The 21,940-nt window shown below is 34.2% G+C and overlaps 1 protein-coding gene across 3 annotated transcripts in view; it reads right to left on the bottom strand.

Annotated features, from left to right (window-relative positions):
• CCDC91 (coiled-coil domain containing 91) overlaps positions 1–21,940 on the bottom strand; it is a 416,560-nt gene that overhangs the window by 37,474 nt on the left and 357,146 nt on the right. For all 3 annotated transcript variants that reach the window (XM_060113428.1, XM_060113430.1, XM_060113429.1), the window contains one exon: positions 17,260–17,373. In XM_060113428.1, the coding sequence (XP_059969411.1) occupies positions 17,260–17,373 (114 nt within the window). The remainder of the gene's footprint in view (positions 1–17,259; positions 17,374–21,940) is intronic.

Genomic DNA, 21,940 nt, shown 5'->3' with positions numbered 1-21,940 from the left:
TAGGGCCCTGAAGCAAAGAAGATACAGTATCTACAGTGAGCAGAACTCTCTTGAGCTACTGGGTGTAATAAATTCCATGTAAAAATCCCTTTGCATTATCTTTAATGCTGTTTCTGTTTGGAAGGGAATTAAATGTATACTTAGCCAGTGGTGTCCATCCCTTAAGAAGTTTCTCAAGGTGGTGAGAAACTTGGTGAGCTTACTATTACATTCAAGGATTGGTTTTCAGCTGCTGAGGTACAAACCCTGGATTTACCAAAATGCTAAGCATAGATCCTTTTCTCAACAGAAGACTTGGAGTATCTTAAATTCATAAGGCTGACTATAAAAACATCCCCCAGGTTGCCTAGTACACACAGAATCTGAGCAAGTGGAGTTAGATTACATACATGTTTAATGGCATTCCTTCATTCATGAAACAAAATTTATTGAACATCTGCTATGTGCCGGCTTATTCTAGACACTGAGAACACGAAACAGACAAAGTCCTTCCTCTCTTAGAGTTTATATTTTAGTCGGGGAAATAGATAATTAGCATGAAATTTATCTATTTTACTTACTGATGTATCCTACTTGGAGTACTGCCTGGTACATGTTAAGTATCTGAGAATAGTTCTTGATTGAATGAATAATATAAACTATTAACACAGTTTCAGATAACATGCGCTAAGAAGAAAATAAAACAGGGTAGCGATATGATGAAGTATGCTTTGAAAGAGGGTAGCTAACCTAGATTGGGTGGTGTGGTATATTAAATTATTGTCTGGCAAATATTCATCCATTCTTTCTCTCCACCTCCATGGGAGAAATAGATATTTCCACTCCATCGATGTTGAATTTGACTGTGCAACATGCTTGGCCTCATGGTGACTGAAATGTCCTTCACTGCCTTTTGACTATGTGGGCTTGGCCGTATGACTTGCTTTGGCCAACAAGATGCCAGAGATACGACAAAATCAGAAACTTCCAGTGTTTATTAAAGTGTTTTGGGCTTTCCCTCTTGTACTTCTACCACTGACATGAGAAGAACATGCCTTGGATGGCCCATCTTAGATTCCTTCTGAGTTTTGGAAACTCTGTTCAAGTGGTTTAATTTCTTTTACTAAATTCAGGGCTTTGATGCTACTTGCGCTAATCTCTTGACAACTGATGTGGGAGTCATTTTGGGTAAGAAAGGTGAAAGGAAGGGATTTGTACTATGAAAGTACCCAATAAAAAAAAGTAGATGTAAAACTTCTTTTTTTTTTTTATTAACAGGATTTTTAGTAATTTAACCACTAAAATAAACAAAGAGCAGAGGAGAGCATGTTTGTTTAGTCCCGTGGCTAAGCTCCACCCTAGACAAGATATTTTCATTTTCAACACATGATACACAAGAAAAGGAAAATGTGAACCACAGGAATGGGATAAATATTGAGGACAAAAGCAAAGTGTTGAATATATTATAGTCACACCAAATCTTAAATGAATAAGCACTCTACACTATAAAGGAAAAACTAAGCAACAAAGTTATTTCATATGCCAAATGTCCCCACTGATGAATTAAAAGCAGATATTAAAATCCTTGTAAAATGGCAAAGAAACTATGATGAATATTTTCCTGGTACAAGGTAATAATCACATTATACATGCAACAAATATGAAAATATGAAAAACCACCATGGTGACAGGACAGGAACAGTGGGATTATTTAATAAATCAATCCCAATGTACACTGAATGCTGGATATAGAATTTATCCTAAAATATTGTACTTCAAATCAAATGCTGAGAAAGTCATCTACTTTGGAAAACATCTGGAAAAGACTCAAATGAAATGGAGGGATCTAACTTTGAAACTTACTAGTATAATAAAGTTCTGACTGGCAGCCAGGTTTTGAACATAATCTTCTGTAACAACCCAGAAGCTCAAAGAATGATAGATGTGACAAGGACCAGTGAAAATAGACACAACAAAACCTATATATAATACTTACTACATAGTACAGAACTGAAGCCTCTCCTTTTCAGGCTTAGAATATGTGACTTGATTTGATAAATAGTACTTTGCTGTCCAGTTTCTCACCATTTTCTTCAGTTTTATACTTAAAATCAGAGTTGTAAAAAAATAGCAGAGGCCATGGATAACAGGTCTGGTTGCAAGAAAATGGAGAGGAGGGTAGAAGAAAGAGACCCACTTGTCAGAGTGTGGAGTAAATACAGAGAACAAAGATGGTGCCAAGGACACAGAGGCCACCAACTTGATCTAGGCGAATTCAGTAGAAAGACAAGCCCATCAAGCTCTCTTTAGTAACCTTTGTGGCCATCATTCTATAAAAAGAAGTTCTGTAACTAATGTATACAAAATGCCCCAGAATTACCAAGGGGAAAAACTTTTGGTTAACTCAAGGACGAGTTTAATCACTAAAACTTAAAAATTTAAATGAAAATCTATTTATACATACCTTCTAAAATTATCAATATTTAGCATAAGTACATAGAAACAAAAACCTGATCTATCCAAAGTATTGCATACCCCCTGAACAGTGTCACATAATTTAGGCATAACTGTAGAAACCTCAGACTATTGAAAAAGAATGAAGTTGTGGTGGCCAAGTGACAAACTTTCTACAAGATATCTGATGAACCTGGCAATTGCTAATGCTCTGTTTTAGTAAGAATAAAACCCACCTAGTTTGACTTCAAAGGATCAGTTTTAGAATTAGCCAAGAGACTAAAAAGCTGGAAAAATATTTCTACTGTAACCATAGCATCTTGGAAAAAATTCCCAAAGTATGTAGTGGCCATCTGTAATGTTCTCTGGTTTTTGATACCCTTCCTATGCTTGATGAATTTCTAACCTTATGAAGTATGACTCCCTTAAGTAAACCCCAGAAAACTCAGTTATCTAGCTTGCTCTGCTCCAAAGGCTCTGCTAATCAGAGTCAACTGGGAAAGACTCTGATTCAGAAGTGAGCAGTTAGAGGAAGGGGCTCTGGATAGCACCCATTTGCTCATAAGGATGGGAAGCATTCAACTGTTGATTATTGCAATGACTGAATTAAACAGGGGGTTCCCACAGTGCTTGATAGGAATGCCACAGCAAAGAGGGACTTATCTTTAAGCAAGTTTTGTGGTGTAGTTTTTGGTATTGTTTCTGGAAGCTTTACCTTGACCCTGGTTCTCCAGCTCTCAACAACTTGGTCAACAACTATATTTCCTTTTAATAAATATTTCTGCTGCTTAACTGGCCAGAGGTAGTTTCTTCTGCTTAAAATAAGAACCCTGATTGATACTCAATGGCTACTAGAAGTGGCTGAAGGCGGTAGATCCTCAGGAAAGTCAGGAAGATCTATGAATGGTTATCTGACTCTGTAAGGGCTGATGGCTCTAAAAATCCAGCCAATTTTCTGGAAAAAAAAAAAAAAGTAAAATCTGGCAGCCCACAGCCCACAGTAGCAAAGTAACAAATTATTAACTGCAGTCACTTGAAATGAAGTGACAAATGAAGGCAAGACTATGGGAGATCCAGTGGCTTCTAACGCTGAACAACATGAAGAGCATGAAGAATTCAAACACAAAATTAGTTGCTTCTGATTCCACAATACAGCTTTAAAAAAAGACAATGAAATGCTCACGACCCTAATTGATGCTCACAATTCTCAGTTCAAGGCAAGAATCACAGCCATCACAGCCACGAGCTACTCCCTGACACTGTTCCCTGGGAGGGAAAAGCCAGCATTAGTGAACAGCACTGTCTTCTAGAGGCCAGGAGAGCCGATGGGCACCACTGCTTTCAATGTAGACTGTGGGATAGGGAGGTAGCAGACCCCAGGGAGAAGCACTTAACTAGAAGAGGCAGGAGGAAATGGTTACTGTGATTGCTACAAGGATTGGGTTAAAATACTTTGACCTGCAGTGACCACTGGCTCTGGCTACCTGATCAGACAATCTGTATGGACCAAAGAGATAGGCATCCAAAAAAATTCCAACTTAATAAAATGATTAAGATATCCAGGTTTAGTGAAGAGAGGTCTGACTTGAGCCACTGCAACAAAAATTTGTAACGTCTTTTCCAATTTCTAGTCCTAAGTCAATTCACAGACCCAGAGTTTTTTGAGTGAAGTAGAGAATGCAAGTACTTGAAGACATATATTGCAATGACATCACAGGTATCAACTGTAAACTCTCAACTTGGCTTTCCTCATAAAGGTAACTGCACTGGAGAAAGGGAAATACCAGGTCTTTTGGGTACTATTGTCTAATAGCTCTGATTAACACTAAAACTGGGGGCCCAGAATACCATTGTGAATTAGTGGTCAAAACGGATGCCTGAGGGAATCAAACGATGAATGCATTTTTTTTTTTTTTTTTTTTTTTTTTTTTCTGTATGCGGGCCTCTCACTGCTGTGGCCTCTCCCGTTGCAGAGCACAGGCTCCGGACGCGCAGGCCCAGCGGCCATGGCTCACGGGCCCAGCCGCTCCGCGGCATATGGGATCCTCCCAGACCGGGGCACGAACCCGTATCCCCTGCATTGGCAGGCGGACTCTCAACCACTGCGCCACCAGGGAGGCCCTGAATGCACTTTTAATCTGAATCTGCCTCCTATCTAGCCCGGTTGAGCCCTAAACACACATACAGTATACAGTTGGAATTGGAGGTGGAGATAAGATTACTAGATAGTCATTTCAATGAAGCTGCTGCTGCAGATGTGCATTCTTTATTAGAACTCTTAGCACCAGGTATATGACTATTAATCTGGCAAATGCTTTTTCCCTTCTATTTCAACAGACAGAGAACACCTATAATAGCAATTTTCATATGACAGGTGGGGTAATAAACCATTTTATCTTAGGGTTATATAAATTATTTGGCTCTGAACCACAATATACTTATTTCATTAAGACCATTACTGTCTCACCATTACACAGGACAACTACATTGATGACATATGTCTCCAGTACATATACATAATACATACTCAAGATCCTTCATAAAGAAAAGGTATGTAAAAAATATGAGTCTAATACGAGTGCAGTACAGTGGGAGATAACATCATATAAAAATATAAGAGCTACACCTCAATAAAGTTTCTGAGGGGTCCAGTGATCTTCAGCCTATCAGGATAGCCTCTTCAAAGTTAAAGATAACTTATTGTATCTTGTGCCTCCTGCCACTAAGAAAGCAGCACAGTGCTAGGGGGGATTCTTTGAAGGCTGTGTGTGTGTGTGTGTGTGTGTGTATGCGTGTGCGTGTGTGTGTGTGCGTGCGCATGTGTGTATTACTTTGGGAATCTTGCTTTGACCCATTTATGAAGTGACCCGAAAGCCTCTAGTTGTGAGTGGGCCCCCGAGGAAAAAGGAGGCTTCCTAGTTAGTCCAGCCTACAGTGCATCTACCTAGACTTAATGACGAATAGACTCAACGGGTGTTAGAAGCGTCAACAGTTTATCAAGAGCCTGTGGTGAGTTCTGATAGAGGAATCCCAGCATTGATCTATAAAGGTTTGGAACAAAGTCATAAGGTTTACCCCATGAGACTTCACTAAGAAGCAGTTAGAAGAGTGAAACTTCATGTGGAATCTTCCTTGCTGGTGAGGGTGGTGGCAGACTTTGGGTTTTGGAGGCAGCAGAGGTCGTGAAACGGTTTTAGTGATACACAAGTGGCATAAATGGCAAAGTGGAAGCTACCATGGTTTTCTTTAGTGCTTGTTGGGGAAGGAGCAGCAGCAATGGCATTTCCTCACTAGGCCAGTACTATGTCATGGTTTTAGGCTTTAATTTTGCAAGCTGAGCTGTTTGTCTCCTCCAAATAACCTCTTAATAAACAAACTCCTTTTTTGCTTAACCAGTCATAGATAACTTCTGTTGCTTAAAATTAGGAATTCAAACTGAATATAAAAAATATATAATTTTCAAATAGACCAACACCTGTCAAATACTTTTAAGATCTTAATATTAGGTTACTCTCAAATTCTCTGATAAAGGGATACAATGATAAAAATTAGTTCTTAGGTGGTAAACTGATGTGAATGTTGGAGCTTTATGTATAAAACTGAGGATTATGGAATCTCATGCAGGGAATCTCCGCAGAACCAATAAAGATGAATGAAAAATTACTGGAAAAAGAATACAGGATAATAAATATCTTTAAAAGAGAAAGAACAAGAAGAGATGTATGTTGGTACAGCAATCTCAGAGAAGGAAAAGAAGTGCTGGTAAAATTACTGTTTTGACTATTCGTTTAGTATTATTCCATTTAGTATTATTATTTTTAAAAAATAAAAATAGTCTGACAATTTAGTCAGACATGTGATTCATCCATAATCTAATGGATTTCATTCAAAAATAGCGTGATGATCATAAATGACATATCTTTTACCTCTCTGCTACAGACTAGAGTTCACATATCTTAAATAATTGGCCTCCCCTTAAGGAGTGAGCACAAAGCTTCCAGAGCAAGACAGGAACACAGAGAGGTCATGTCAGTGCATATGAATCAGCAAGGAACAGAATGTCAAGGAGGTTTTCTCTGTTTTTATATGAGAAGAAAAATACCGCATCTCTTAGAAAATGATTTTTTCATGCTGTTTCCAAGGCACTATTAGTTACAAACCAAATTGTTATTTTTGCTATTTTTTCAAAGGAAAGAACTGATGGCTGAGGAGATACATATGATGGAAAACAACTATACAATAAATCAAATAGATTAAATTTTAAAACTACCAAGTGTCTTTTAGTAATAATCCCATCTCCTCTCTACTGAAAGTTGGAGATTTTGATAGTGGAAGGAAATAAGAAAATAGTCATTTCAGGAATTTCATTTAAAAAGCAGCACATGAAAAATAACTCAGTTTTTAACTATTTATATATTAGAAAAAGAAGTCAAAGAATCAGAACTAACAGGTATTCATAAATATCCAGGATAGTTAAAAAGACTATTAATCTATTATGGAGTAAGTGTACAATCCTACAGATATAATTTCTATAGTCCAATTTAAAGTACACAAGAGGAAGGTCGTATATTTTTAAATGTTTTAAAAGAAACTCTTGTAGATATTAGTGCAAAGCCTGAACTGTTATTGTTCATTGTATCTTTCTTGTAAATGAAAATAATTTTTTCTTTCTATATCTCAAGACAGAATTAAGAACTGAGGGAATTCCCTGGTGGTCCAGTGGCTAGGACTCAGCACATTCACTGCTGTGGGCCTGGGTTCAATCCCTGGTTGGGGAACTAAGATCCTGCAGGCCATGCAAAAAGAATTAAGAAATGAGAGCCACTGAAGAGAAGTGTCAGACTGGAGGAAAGAGCAGGGCTATGTGGCTTAGCTCCAGGCTAAAATCGAATAAAATAAAATTAAAAGAAATATATTTTCCAAGCTAACATAACTTTAAAATTTAACAAAATGAATAGTTTCCAAACAGAATATGTTGGGATCATGACTCATTTTCTTAATTTGCTGCATAAAAAATAATTGTTTGCCATAATTACTTGTATATTTTAGTATATTTTAAAGGACTGAAATAACTCTGACATGTTAGTTCTATTTTGTTTTTTTTAATTCCTAAGAGGAAGTATAATTTTAAGGGAATTTGGCATTAGCCTATATGACCCTAGAAATGAGTATTAATTCCAATGATGTATCTATGAGGACTTTATAAATTCCTGCATGAGATTCCATAATCCTCAGTTTTTATACATAAAGAGAATAGGCTAAGGGTTTAGTTTTAAACACTGGTACTAATGGGCTGGATTGGACTAAAGGTACAGATAATACTACAAAGAATAGTAGAGCTAGGCTTGGTTTAAAAAACAAACAAACTATTGTTCACTTATTACTGCTACCACATAAGCCTGTGGTGGCTTCAACTTCAGAGGCCAATTTATGATGCACATTTTACAGAAATCTTGTTTAAGACTGTGTCAATATTTCACCACCACCTAATATGGTCATGACAATTAGGAAAACAATGGGCCTGTTTTTTATAAAATCAAAACCTTAAAACCCTGCGGGAATAAAATAATATTTAAAGTATCTAAACAAATAGTCTTTGCTCAAAAGCTCACCATAGGTGAAAAACCTATTTAAAAATAATTTATAAATTGTATGTAATATATGATTTCAAGCAATTTCCCAAACGAGATGTGTGTGCATGTGTGTGTGTGTATGTGCACATGTGCTATCCATGTCTTTCTATTTTTCTTCCTAATTTATCTGGATGGAGCCAATTTAATTAATTTATCTAGACAGAGCCTGTAAAATTTATCTAATTTATCTAGATGGAGCCTATAAAAGTAAAAGGTATATTACAAGCTTGTTAGTGAAGAAACTGACAATCCTAAAATACCATTTGAAAAATACTATGTAAAGTAAATTATCAAACCAGATTTAAAGAGTTACTGAGGAATCTCCCTATATGGTTTGCAGTCAGATAGAACCAAGTTAAAATCTTGACTCTCTCTTTTACTAATCTTGGGCAGTTATCTCACACTGTTGACTTAGTTTTCCTTTTCTGTAATGTGCAGATACTATTTTAGAATAGTTTTGAGGATAAAGTGAAACTGTATAAGTAAAGCAGCTACCATGGTATCTTGGACAAACTTGGCACTCAATAAATGGCTGCTGTTTTGTATTTTTTTCTGATATAGACTTAGATTCCACTTAAGCTGAATGTGTCTAGTTATTCCTTTAGCATTAAGGTCATATTAAGATGGTTTTTTGGTTTCTATATTGCTGAATTTCCATGCTAAGTTTTTCCATAGTTGAACAAGCTTAGACCTTTCAAAGTCTTCTCCTAGGTTATATCCTCAATAGTTCACTCTAAAACTCTGATTTCCATGAAAATGTCAACATCTTTTCCAAATATAGAACTCAAAACAGGACACTAAAGCACCACAAGAGAAGAAGATGGTAACATGTGGGTTCCTGTCTCCATGATCAATTGCTTTCTGTATCATTGAGTATTTCATGCACTTCTAGTTCTCTTAGCTGTTGATGTTAGGGTTCTTCACTGATTCTAACTACCATGGTCTTTTTGATAATCATCTCCAGATATTGACTTCACTCTAGATAGTACAATGAAACTACTAGTATAAATGAAGTTGACAAGGCCAATTGCTGTGATGTAGAGGAAAGAGTACAGGATCAAAAAAGGAAAACTCAAGTCTCACCTATGGTTTATTAGATCTAGCCTTGGAAAAGTGAACATTTCTATCATCTTTGACTCTCCAGTTGGTAAAATCAGAATAATAACCATGCAGGTGATTTTAAGAATCAAATAATGTATGTAAAAATCTTTATATATGTTAGTTGTTAAACAAATATGTATTGCCATTATGAATACCAGGGTACAAACTCTCTTTCTTGATGATCTCATTTATCCTTGTGTCCTGAGCACAGTTCTCAGACTATTAAAGATGCGTAACATTTCTTTATAGAATGGAAGAAAAATTTAAACTGAAATTTCCCAGTACATAGATTAGAATGGAACATGGAAGGGTATACACAAATGCATGTTGTATAGATATAAGGATCTATGTTGTATAGATCAAGATGCTAGCAATTTGGAATACCACTTAATTATTCATTTCTTTCTAATAGTTTAATAGTAACATGGTAAAGGCAATAGTGGCTCTTAATAAATAGTTCGTGAATAAATGAAAACATATATACATGCTTTTTGACTTCTAAGGTTGGCTAAAGGGTAAGACAACATCTGAAAAAAAAACAAACTCCATCTCCATTGCCCCCAATAATATAAACTTCATGAACCAGGACATTCTAGAATTGCAACCAAAAGGTATATTAAGAATCTAGAAATAGACTTTTTAATAAAAATCTTTATAAATTAATTTGCTTATTCCTATAAGAGACCAAACCTGTTGTCTTCTCACAGACTATTGTCCATCCTCTTTTTACTATGTAGCCTAGTCCATATTTTAGTTTCCATTTGACTGAAATAAAAAATCCACTCTTATCTCCATAGTCTTAAGTGATGTTCTGGAATTCTATTGTCAATGATTATCAGCACAATCTTTTTGACCTTTTTTCAAGCACTGCCATATGTTGTGGTATCTACTATTGCTTCAAGCCATTTTTTGACCTTTACTTAAGGTAATATGCTCTTATACTTTCCTTCCAAGACCAGACTTTTACCTTTTTAAAGATATGGTGGTCCTCGTCCTCCACAGCTGCTTTGATCTGGTAGATACTACATAGCGCCATACGACTAACAAAACATAAACATGGGTCTCTGTTATCCTCTTATTCTTCTTGGCTTTTAATCTGAAACTTTCATTTCTGACCTATTCACAAACTTTTGTCCCTATTCTTTATTGATGACTGTTGCCCACAGAAGTGGTTTGCCAAATGGTTAATAGCTCAGACTCCAGAGCCAGACTGTCACTTTCTAGCTTTATGATCTGGCGCTTAATAATGCTATTGAGAGTAATGAATACGTACACATGCTCTTAAATGATAATATCCTTAGACTAGTGCCTGAAACTTAGCAAATGCTGTATAAGAATTAGCTGTTATCGTTGTCATCATCATTTCAATATGGGGGCCTCTGATAGCTACCACTTCCTCTAGGTCTGACCTCTGATTTTCCTTCTACACCAGCTGCTCACCATTTACATCATGAGCTACCTAGCTATTCTTCACTTGGGCCCATCTCAAGAAGCTATACCTAAATACAGGCCTTCAATGATAGCATACCCATCAGGCATGTCAACTCCTGAATTCTATGGCCAATGACTCAAAGTTGACACTTTGATTTTATTGATTTGTCTTTGATTTGAATCAGTTCTTATCACCATCTGAATTTTAAGAACTCTAGTATATTGAAGGAAAGGAGAAGTCATCTGAATATCTAAGAAAAAGCTAAAACCTTTTAATGACGAATAAAGCTAATTCACTGTAATAATTCAGGAAGTGATTAATTACTTAGATGAACATTTTAATTACACAAAAACAGAGAATGAACGTTTTTAGATACTGACTCCAACTAAAGTATTTATACTTACTGTACTTTGATTTAGAAGTTTTGCTTTGCTTTAAACAAAATTGCTATCCCAAAGACCAGTTAAAGAAGAGTACATTAATTGCTGTGCTGAACTAGTTCTTAAGTACAAATGCATCAATTTTCATTTTCATTTTAAGCTGGAACGTATGTTTTATTCCCTGAAACAGGAATAATGGAAACTTAATCTAAGCATTAAGCTATGTCTATAGTATCTTTTCTCAGTTACCCACTGTTGAAATGGAAATGGTCAATAGATTTGCCTCACCAAAGTAAGTTCTTTCAAGGTTATTCTTATGCAAGTGACTCCAGCAGAATAAGAAAGAGGATCAAGAAGATTGTTAAAATAGAAAGTGAAAAACAGCAATAAATCTGATTTTAAAGTATACTGTATGAAATAAGCTTTCAAAGAAAAGTATGAGATTGAAAAATAGTAACTTTTTAGATCATACTTATATATATCTTTAAATTCCCTTTGGCATCAAAAAATGAGGTACAACTGAAAGTACAGATAACAATTGAGTGTGAGGGTATATTATTCATTTTAATATGCCTTGGTCAGATAAAAGCATTTTCTAATATGAGACCCATAGCAAAAGTTACAAGGGCAGATGCTGAATTGCTACTGAGCTGCATCTTGCATAGGCAACTCTACAGCCTGCCCCAGGACAAGCAGAAGCAAGGCCAATCGATTAGGATGAGAAGGCGCAGGAGGTTGGGGAATGCCAGAAAAGTGTCACTTCCTTACACTGATGTATAAATTATGCACAAAATAACTACTATGATGCAAGTGATTTATACCAAGACTTAAAAACCCCTGTGGAGACTCATCATCTATCAAGGAAAATGTTACTCACAGTGGTAACATAGTTTAGAACTCTAAGAGGCACTGGACACCAGCTCATCCAATTCCCAAATTATTAAGAGGAAAAAAGTAGGGCACCACAAGATATTCAGTAACTTGTCTTGAAATCATGCTTAATTCAAGTAACTGTATAACTGAACAGAAACCAAAGAGAGTTCATTTTGGCCAAATATTGCCTTTTATTAAACAGTTTGAGATGCAAACACTCAAGAATATTGTAGAAAACCTGGATTAAATGAATCCTTTTAGAATTAAGAAATTATAACAATGCTTTGACCACAAAAACTTTGAAGTAAAGATAACTGCTCCTTACTCCTCTTTAAAGATCTAAATTAAAAGGATCCTCTAATGTGAAGATTATTTTCCTGGAGGTGATTTAGAAAATACAGGCCATAATTCTGGTTCTTAAGAGGAAAAAAAAATAATCTTTTATTACATTTGGATGGGATTTTATTTTTTAGGAATCACTGCTTGGCTGTGAGTAGTTGTTGCTTGCTGAATGTTATTCACACTTCCTCCCTCATAGCAAGCTCATGTGTAACACTCTTAACTTGTGGGATGGGTTGGAACACTTCATTCTAATCCAAGGGCCATAGGTCATTTTCAACCACAAATTCTTCCTCCCTAGGGAAGTGTCAAGGGATGTGGTCTTTCCCATCTCGTTTTGCTACAACCTCCTTTAGTCTAAAATAAAGTTTATGTCACTAATGACCAGGCCTAAAATGTTATAATGCCTTATCTGACAATTAATATCAAGAAATCTTTTCCAGAACAGCACCTTAGGAATTTCAATTGTCTAGTTACAATGAGGCATAATGAAAGAATAAATATTTTAAAGGGCTGACAGGAAGAAATTTTCTCCTCAAGATTATTTTTATAGCCTGGAGCAGGAGTTGACAAACGATTTTCTGTAAAGGGCCAGATAGCAAATATTTTAGGTTATGTGGGTCCCATGGTCTCTCTGAACTACTCAACTCTGCTGTTGCAGCATGAAACCAGCCAAAGAGTAGCACATAAACAAATGGATGTGGCTGTGTTTTTCAATAAAGCTTTATTTATAAAAACAGCAAGCCAAATTTGACCCATGGGGTGTATCTGAAACCCCTTAATCTAGAACTTGTAATGATTCAAGAGAGTTTGAAACAAAAAATTTAATTTTAATAAAACATATTATGGCTGTTAAATATAAATCACTGCACTTGGGGATACCTAGCTGATTCTCAGATAAACTGAGCATATTTTAAAATCTTTTTAGGTTTTCCTGTTTACCTTTCCCTCTCTATTATACAAATTATAATGGAAATTTCTAAATTCATTAAAAAATGAGACAATTTCTATCAACTAATGAAAAAATTATGAGAACTGAGACTGCAAAACTTTGGCTTTTCAGTTTCATACTAAATTTGTGAATTCAATATAATAATTTTATTTTCTGGGTTTAACAAGATAGATCTTACAGAGGATTTTTTAATACTATCATTTAGAATACCTATAAGAAAGGCACTTATAAGATAGTCACTGAAACAGATCCATTATTAATTTGAATTATTTTTCTGGTTGATCATTTCAAAAGCTCTCTTTGTTTGGATTTGATTACACTTAACCTTTGATTATTATTAGGACTTGGAGTAACAGGATAAGTACCATGTATCCAACTTAGTAAATAATTTAGGATGCAATTTCAGTGTAAATTATGATTCACATAATTAGTACATAGGTAATATAGGTATAAGTAGCCCCTTTGTCCTGTCTAAGATGTTTAGACCAGATGAATATAAGTATTTACAAAGTTCAGGGACATCCCTATTGATTTGATACAAAAAAAACCCTGGTAAATGGCATTTAAAAGTAAAACATTTTCTCAGTATAATTCTAATTTTAATCCTAGTATAATTCTAATTCTAATTCTGAGTATAATTTTAATACTCAAAAGGATTGGATCACTGATTAAAAACTTGTTGATTGTAGATACCCAGAAAAAGCAATGTTATCCTCTGTGGTGATTTGTAATTCTACTGCATTTAATATTGTAGGATAAATTATAAGTTATTTGAAAAGTTAGGCATTTCAGATTTTTCATTCTGTTTCTCTGTCTTTTAAAAGTAAAAGACTGAAGGAAAAGATGTAGAGAAAAGAGTCTTCATTTCAGCCTTTCAGTGAATTTGGTAAGGGTAAAATGATATTAAAGCAAAGATTGGTTAGGACAAAAGACATATAAAGACAGAAACTAACACAACATTAGACTTCTTCTTACAAAGATTTTGGAAAAATTCAAGAGGGGATGATTACTTCACAGACTGGAATGTAAGCCCAGTTGGAACCAAGGTCTACAGGGCTTTTGAGGTGTCTAATGTTGAAAATCTCAAGTTGACTCTCTAGTTAAAAAAAGCTGGAGAAGAGAAAGGAAAATTTTTGTTCTGGAAAAGTGTTCTTCTCTGATGCAAACAGAAATCCATCTTACAAAGGAAGAAGTAGAGATGAGTTGCCCTAATTTAGTCTTTTGGAAGCAGAAAAAAGATTATGTATTTGCTTAAAAAAACCCTTTTGTTTCTTCTAAATATTACTTTATAAGTTATGAGATGTCTTTTCTGTGTGTGTGTGAAAAATTTCCAAGCCCCTAAAATTCATAAAAATTAACTTGAAACACTGAAATCCATTTTGGAAAAGAATCAGAGTGTAGAGAATCTTAATTTTTAAAAAGTTATATAAAAAAGAGATCTAGTAATTGGTTGGTACTTTCATTTCAAATATATTATCCACTTTCCTTTTTTATAGCTTTTCTGTTTGGAGAGATGGAAACATTCAAATATTAAAAGTATTCCACAATATGTGTTATTTAAAAAACTCTCAAATCCCAAAGTGGTGGTAATAAGCTTCCTATTAATATAGTGATTAAATCAGTTTTAATCTTCTGTGAATCTAGTAACAAGAATGGAATAAACTATTAGAATCATGTTGTAAACCTCAGAGGAAATACAATGCCAAACGTTAATCTGAAAAGCACACTTTTAATTAGCAAAAAATAATGCTACTAGGCCTTTCTGTTTTTCTTCAATAATGTACATATATATTGAGACCATACTCTAGCTGTTCTATTTTATTACATGTATTAACTCACAGCTGTTCTGGAAGGCAGGTATTAAATTTATAGTTCTTAACATATAAAGGAACAAGCATAGAGAAGTGGAACTCTGGTGCACAGAATGTAATATTGTCATGATTTTGTTGTTATTTAATGAACATTTCTAAACGTAATACTAGTTTATCTAACATAAACAGACACTAATCCTTTAATATGATTTCAAGAACACAGATTAAATGGCAGAGTTCATTGTCAGTTCTCTTCAAGGGCTAATTTACCTCACACAGGGACCAGGTAACTCCTGTAAAGGCATTTCCTGCTCTCATTTTAAATGTTTCTACGGCAGCCACAAGACTTCTTTTGAGAGGAAAGTAATACATGATTTTAAAGTTTTTTTTAAGAAAAAATTTCCATTTTGATCAAAGAAATATTCATCTAAGATACTCTTATGAATGGGTTTGTTATGTTACATAACTTCTTGTCCAAATTTAGTGCTCAAGTAAGAATTGGCCATATATTATTAAGAAAAGATGGTTAAAAAAGGATACATCCATAGGAGTTTGGGATTAACATATACACACTACTATATATAAAATAGATAACCAAAAGGACCTAGTGTAGCACAAGGAACTATACTCAATATTTTGTTGTAACCTATAACGGAAAAGAATCTGAAAAAGTATATATATATATATATATATATATATATATATATATATATATATATATATATATATATATATATATATATAATACATGTATAACTGAATCACTTTGCTTGTACACCTGAAACAAACACAACATTGTAAATCAACTACACTTCCGTTTAAAAAAAAAACCGAAAGGATACATCCACAAGACTTCTTGAATTTATTTCAAGTCTGTGTTCTTTCACTATCACAATTCCTGTGTGTATGTGGAAAGCATCTATAATTCCTTTCTTGTATGGCTGCTTCTGAACCAGGTTATTTAACATAAACTCCTTGGGGATACATATAGAAATAGGAGTTTTCTGGGAATATATCACTTCCTGAAAAGTCAGTTGACTATATCTGGCTCAGAATTTTCTCTTCAGAAGGTTACGCACCCATTGGGAATTTGTTTGGGCGAAACTGCTTTTAAAAACACCTTGAGATAACGTGCCCAAAGATCTAATCCCATATGAAATGCTTCTGTGAGTGGTTAAGTTATCTGAAAAGCCTACTTAGCAATTTTTTACTCTGCTGACAAACTCTGCTTTGTTGAAACCTAATGGTAGCTACTGAGGGGTAAGAATTTCCTTTGTATCATACCAAACTTGGCTTCAAATTAAGAGTATGGAACTAAAGTGGTATCATGAGTTTTTATGACACTCCTAGTCTTCTACTTAACTGTCAACTGAAGAATAATCTTTTATTTGTCATTTTGACCACCAATTAATTGTGTCAAATATCCTCATACACACTATGTTTTATGTTTTATTTATAATTTTATTATAATATATTATATAATACTATATATTGTATAATATATAGTCTTTAAAATGATACTTTATAATATATAACACGTTATACTAAACATGTAAATGAGACATAAAAGTGTGTGAGAAAATTCACCATATAATGTTATATAATATACTGTAATATAATATGCTTATTACAGAGATTCCTAAGTCGTCCTAAGTGTTTCTCATCTTGGATACTACTTAAGAAGAATAAAGATTTGTTGAAAAATCTACAAATTAAGCTATTAAGTCCATTATTTCCGGCCACTGCTCAGACTCACATATTAATAAAACCACACTGTACTGAAATGACGTTTATTTTGTAAAGCTCCAATATGCATTCTGAATTGTGACAAGCACATTCTGAATTTTGTTTTTGAAATGGAACTATGGTAGAAGAGCCTTAATTTGATAACCATAATAAAATCTATTAGAACCACAGTGGTGTTAACCCAGTCCGAAGGCCTAACGAGTGCATACAAATTTTGACAAATATTATAAGAAATAACAAACTTATGGCCCAAAAACTAAAAGTCTGTAACTGTTTACTTTCTTCGCAAGTGTAAAGTTAACTTGAAAATGCTATAGGTCATTTCTAGCAATCCAGTAAGAAATTATTCAATGTGCTTTTTTTGTTGACAGATGGAATTTATGTTTATAGACATTAACTATTAGCATATATAATTATATCAGAAAAATAATCTTAGATGAAGATTCCTAAATTAGATGGCAAAGGACATTTTAAATATTTTAAAATTTCATGTCATTGTACCAAAGCCAATGCTTCAGTTTGTGGAAGCACAAGTTAAAACCCTTCAGGGGATACTTACCCTTTTCTGTTCCTTTACATACTCTATCAATTCATCTCTTGTTCTCTTCACTGCCTCTTCCACAGCCTTTTCACTTCGCTTTTGCTCTTCTATTATTGCTGCCTTAACAGTTTCCTGTTTGTGGGAGGATGAAAAAGTCAGGGAGGTATGTGCTATGACATGTTTGTGCCCATTTTATATAAACTAAAAACCCTCTTCAGTGGGTTGAGCTCATTCTGTTCAAAGCATACCTTTAAACAGGAATAAGAACTTACAAAATCTTTTGGGTTCTGTTAGAGATTCCACAGAATTCACTTTTCTAAACTGAGTGAAAGGGAAAAGAAATGGAGTAAGCCATTTATTTCAGGGAGCGCCTGACCGACTCCAATGGCTTCCTTACCAACCTTTCATTTGATGTTTACATGATTGATTGCTTTCCTGTACTTTGCACTGTCCACATAAGACTTCCAACTTGTGTTTATTCTTCCAAGAACACCCTAATGCTCTAGGCTGTTTTATTCACATTTAATTTTCCCATCATACAATAATCAAGTGTGGTCTGGGTGGTAAGATTTACAGCTAGTTTAGTTCTTCTGCCAGGTTAAGATGTTGAGAGCTGGACACCATGAATGAGAGGTAAGAATTCTACCCTGTGTGCTAATATATGAAATGAGAAATCTAGGGAAAAAGTGATATTCCCCATTTTACTGAAATAGTAATCAAGAACCCTGAGAGAGTTCAAATTTTCAGATAAAGAGAAAGAAGGCTAAAATTCTGAAAAAGAAATATGTAAGACTTCTCAAAAACCAGGAAATATTTTCTGCTAAAATAGCATTTCATGGACTGAAAGAATGCAACAAACTTCTATAACTTCCATTTGTCTACAAAGGTACCATCCTTTTTTTGAACAGGCTATCAATTAGAAAATGCCTTGAAATTTCTCACTTGTATTTCCCTTATTTTGTTATTCTTGAGGACCCTTCACTTTGTAGTGTATATATGTTTTCGTTTAGTTTTTCCCAATTAATTTCAGACACATATATATCAATACATACATATATATATATAATCTAAAAAATACGAAGTAGTAAGAATTTTCTATGAATATATTACTATAGAAGATTAGTAAATACATAAAAATATGAACACAAAACAAACACACACCCATACAAAATTGGGTATAAAGAGGATGGGACCCAAACTGTACAAACTATTTTCTAACTCTGGCATTTTTCATTCAAAATACATTTTGAATATTTTAAAGTAATTATATATTCTTTTATGATTTTATATTCCATTACTGGGATGTATAATAATTTATTTTACTAATATTTATTCATGGATATTTTGGTTGTTTTTAATAAAGCAGTGACAAGCATCCACATATGTAACTTTGTGGTGCATATTAGATACCTCCTTAATTTCAATTCATGAGGTAGAATCATGTTGCCCAAGGGATATAATTTTTGATCTCTCTTACAGCTTTTGACATTTTGTACAATTTTTTCCCATAAGCAGCCCAAGAGAATAGCTGTTTTCTTGCAACCCTGATTACATTTAGTCTCACCAGTTTTTAAAACTTCACTTATTTCAGGGATAATCATATCTAACTTTATTCTGCATTTTAAAAGATTATGTGATATGCAGCATTTTTCATAGAAATATTAGCAATATACATATTAGCTCTTATCATTTGCTTGATTGTGTCCTCTTCCCACTTTAATATTGGTAGACTCATAATTTTTTGGATTCCCTCCCTAATATATAAAGTTAAGTCACAAATCTCAAAAGCCCTATAATAAGACTTGGACAATTGTTACTCTTTATTTTCTATCACTAAGTACATCAAGCTTTAGTTCCATTGATGAAATAATAAAATACAAAGTTGTTTTCATGATTATCTGAAAAGATTAGTCAAAAAACTATAGTATTTTTTATGTTTAATTTTTTATTGAAGCATAGTTGATTTACAATGTTTCAGGTGTATAGCCAAGTGATTCAGTTATATGTATATATATATCTATTCTTTTTCAGATTCTTTTCCATTATGGGTTATTACAAGATATTGAATATAGTTCCCTGTTCTATACAGTAGGTCCTTATTGTTTATCTATTTTATATATAGTAGTGTATATTTGTTAATCCCAAATTCCAAATTTATGCCTCTTCCCGTCCCCTCTGGTAACCGTAAGTTTTCTTCCTATGTCTGTGAGTCTATTTCTGTTTTGTAAATAAGTTCATTTGTATCATTTTTTTAGATTCCACATATAAGCAATATCATATGGTATTTGTCTTTCTCTATTTGGCTTCATACGATATGATAATCTCTAGGTCCATCCGTGTTACTGCAAATGGCATTATTTCATTTTTTTTATGGCCGAGTAATATTCCATATATGTACCACATCTTCTTTATCCATTCATCTGTTAATGGACATTTAGGTGGCTTCCATATCTTGGATATTGTAAACAGTGCTGCTATGAACACTGGGGTGCATGTATCTTTTCAAATTAGAGTTTTCTCTGGATATATGCCCAGGAGTGGGATTTCTGGATCATATGGTAACTCTTTTTAGTTTTTAAGGAACCCCGCATACTGTTTTCCACAGTGGCTGCACCAATTTACATTGCCACCAACAGTGTAGGAGGGTTCCCTTTTCTCCACACCCTCTCCAGCATTTATTATTTGTAGACTTTGATAATGGCCATTCTGACTGGTGTGAGGTGATACGTCATTATGAAAATCTATAGTAATTTTTGAAAAAAAAATGAGAACAAAAAAAGATTATTTAAAATAAAAGCATCTATTATTATAATTTCTATTGGTTTCATACTTACTAATTTGGAATTTGAAAATTTTCAGATTTTATAAAGGCAAAAAGTAGTGCATATATTACTAAGCCCCCTGAAATAAAACACATTAATAGTTCTTCAGTGAAGGGTATGAATATTCACACTATGTGGGTAAATTAAAAGTATAAGTTTCACATTAGTTCAGGACAGGTTTTGTCAACAGCCAAGTTACAGAAATCCTTGGTTTTCAAGGGTTTTATAATTTTAAAACTACTGTAGACTTGGATTATTTGAATATAAAAGATAAATCCATATCATACTGAATACCAACCAGAATTTCTATCTAGTAAGGGTCATATAAGTAAATTTGACTAGATCTGTTTGGTTGAAGGCAAAAGGATCAATTTAAATAAAAGGGATATATCCAGAAAAAACATGAAGAGTTAGCTACTATGTTCTTCAGTTAACATCTTTTTTAGGGGGGAAGGGGCTGCGAGTTTACACTGTCTGCTCAGTCCACATTTTTGAGGATCCTCCTTTCCTAATTTTTGAGTTGAAGAAGAATATTTACAAAGAAAGTTTCCTTGATTCTCTCCTCCCTAGTTGGGAGTTAAGTGACAGTCAAGGTTGTGAAATCCATATACACACTGTATATTTAAAATAGATAACCAATGAGTACCTACGGTATAGCACAGGGAACTCTGCTCAATATTCTGTAATAACCTAAGTGGGAAAATTACTTGAAAAAGAATAGATACATGTATATGTATAACTGAATCACTTTGCTGTATACCTGAAACTAACACAACACTGTTAATCAACTATACTCCAATATAAAATAAAAATGAAAAAAATGAATAAATACTACTTGTCAATAAATATCTTTGAATATCATACAAAAGTAAAGTTTAAGGGGCTTCCCTGGTGGCTCAGTGGTTGGGAGTCCGCCTGCTGATGCAGGGGACACGGGTTCGTGCCCTGGTCCAGGAAGATCCCACATGCCACAGAGCGGCTAGGCCTGTGAGCCATGGCCACTGAGCCTGCGCGTCCGGAGCCTGTGCTCCGCAACGGGAGAGGCCACAATGGTGAGAGGCCCGTGTACCGCAAAAAAAAAAAAAAAAGTAGTTTAAGCCTTCCATTTTCTAACCAGCCCAAATTATCAATTACTTAGAAATGATTAATGAATTTTGTGTGCATATTCAAGTGTGTGTAAATATCTGCCTGCATGTTTTGTTGAATTCCATGAATGAACTAAATTGTCCCTGTGAGTCATGAGAATTAGTCTAAAATAAAATATACCTCACAAGAGATGAAGATTTGCCACCAATGAGTATATCCAAACAAGACAATTCTGAAAGAATGTTTTCCGGAATATTTTAGTAATGGCCAAACCCCTGGAATGTGATATATTCTCTAGGGCAGGGTTTCTCAACCTTGGTACTACTGACAATTCCTTGCTGGGGGTGGAGGTGGGAGTCCTGTTATAAGCAGCATACTTGGCATCTGCTCACTGGATCCCCTCCAGGTGAGAAGCACTGCTCTAAAATAAACAGTTTGGAGGGAAAAATATCCATTTGCATATGTGTTATGGTTTGTTAAAATATATGTTAACACTTCTCATCATAAATATTTTTTTGTCTTAAAATAAATATGTGCAAGAAATCACATCCAAACGATTATATAACTAGTTTTTAAGTGTGGAAGAAAGAGTTCTACGTACTCATTTTTTAAAAATGAATGACTGGGATCAGTTTCTATACTGTTACAATTAAATATGTCATGATGAATGTCATTTAGGGCTAAAAGCTTATATAACATTTTGTTTAAGATTAAAAGATTTCTCCTCATTGCTTAAAAGTATAGTTATGCTTTAGTATCCATTAAATCCACCATACATTTCAGTAAAAATG

This window comes from Mesoplodon densirostris, chromosome 11, assembly GCF_025265405.1.
Source record: "Mesoplodon densirostris isolate mMesDen1 chromosome 11, mMesDen1 primary haplotype, whole genome shotgun sequence".
Taxonomy (NCBI): domain Eukaryota; kingdom Metazoa; phylum Chordata; class Mammalia; order Artiodactyla; family Ziphiidae; genus Mesoplodon; species Mesoplodon densirostris.
This window is presented reverse-complemented; position numbering and strand designations above follow the sequence as displayed.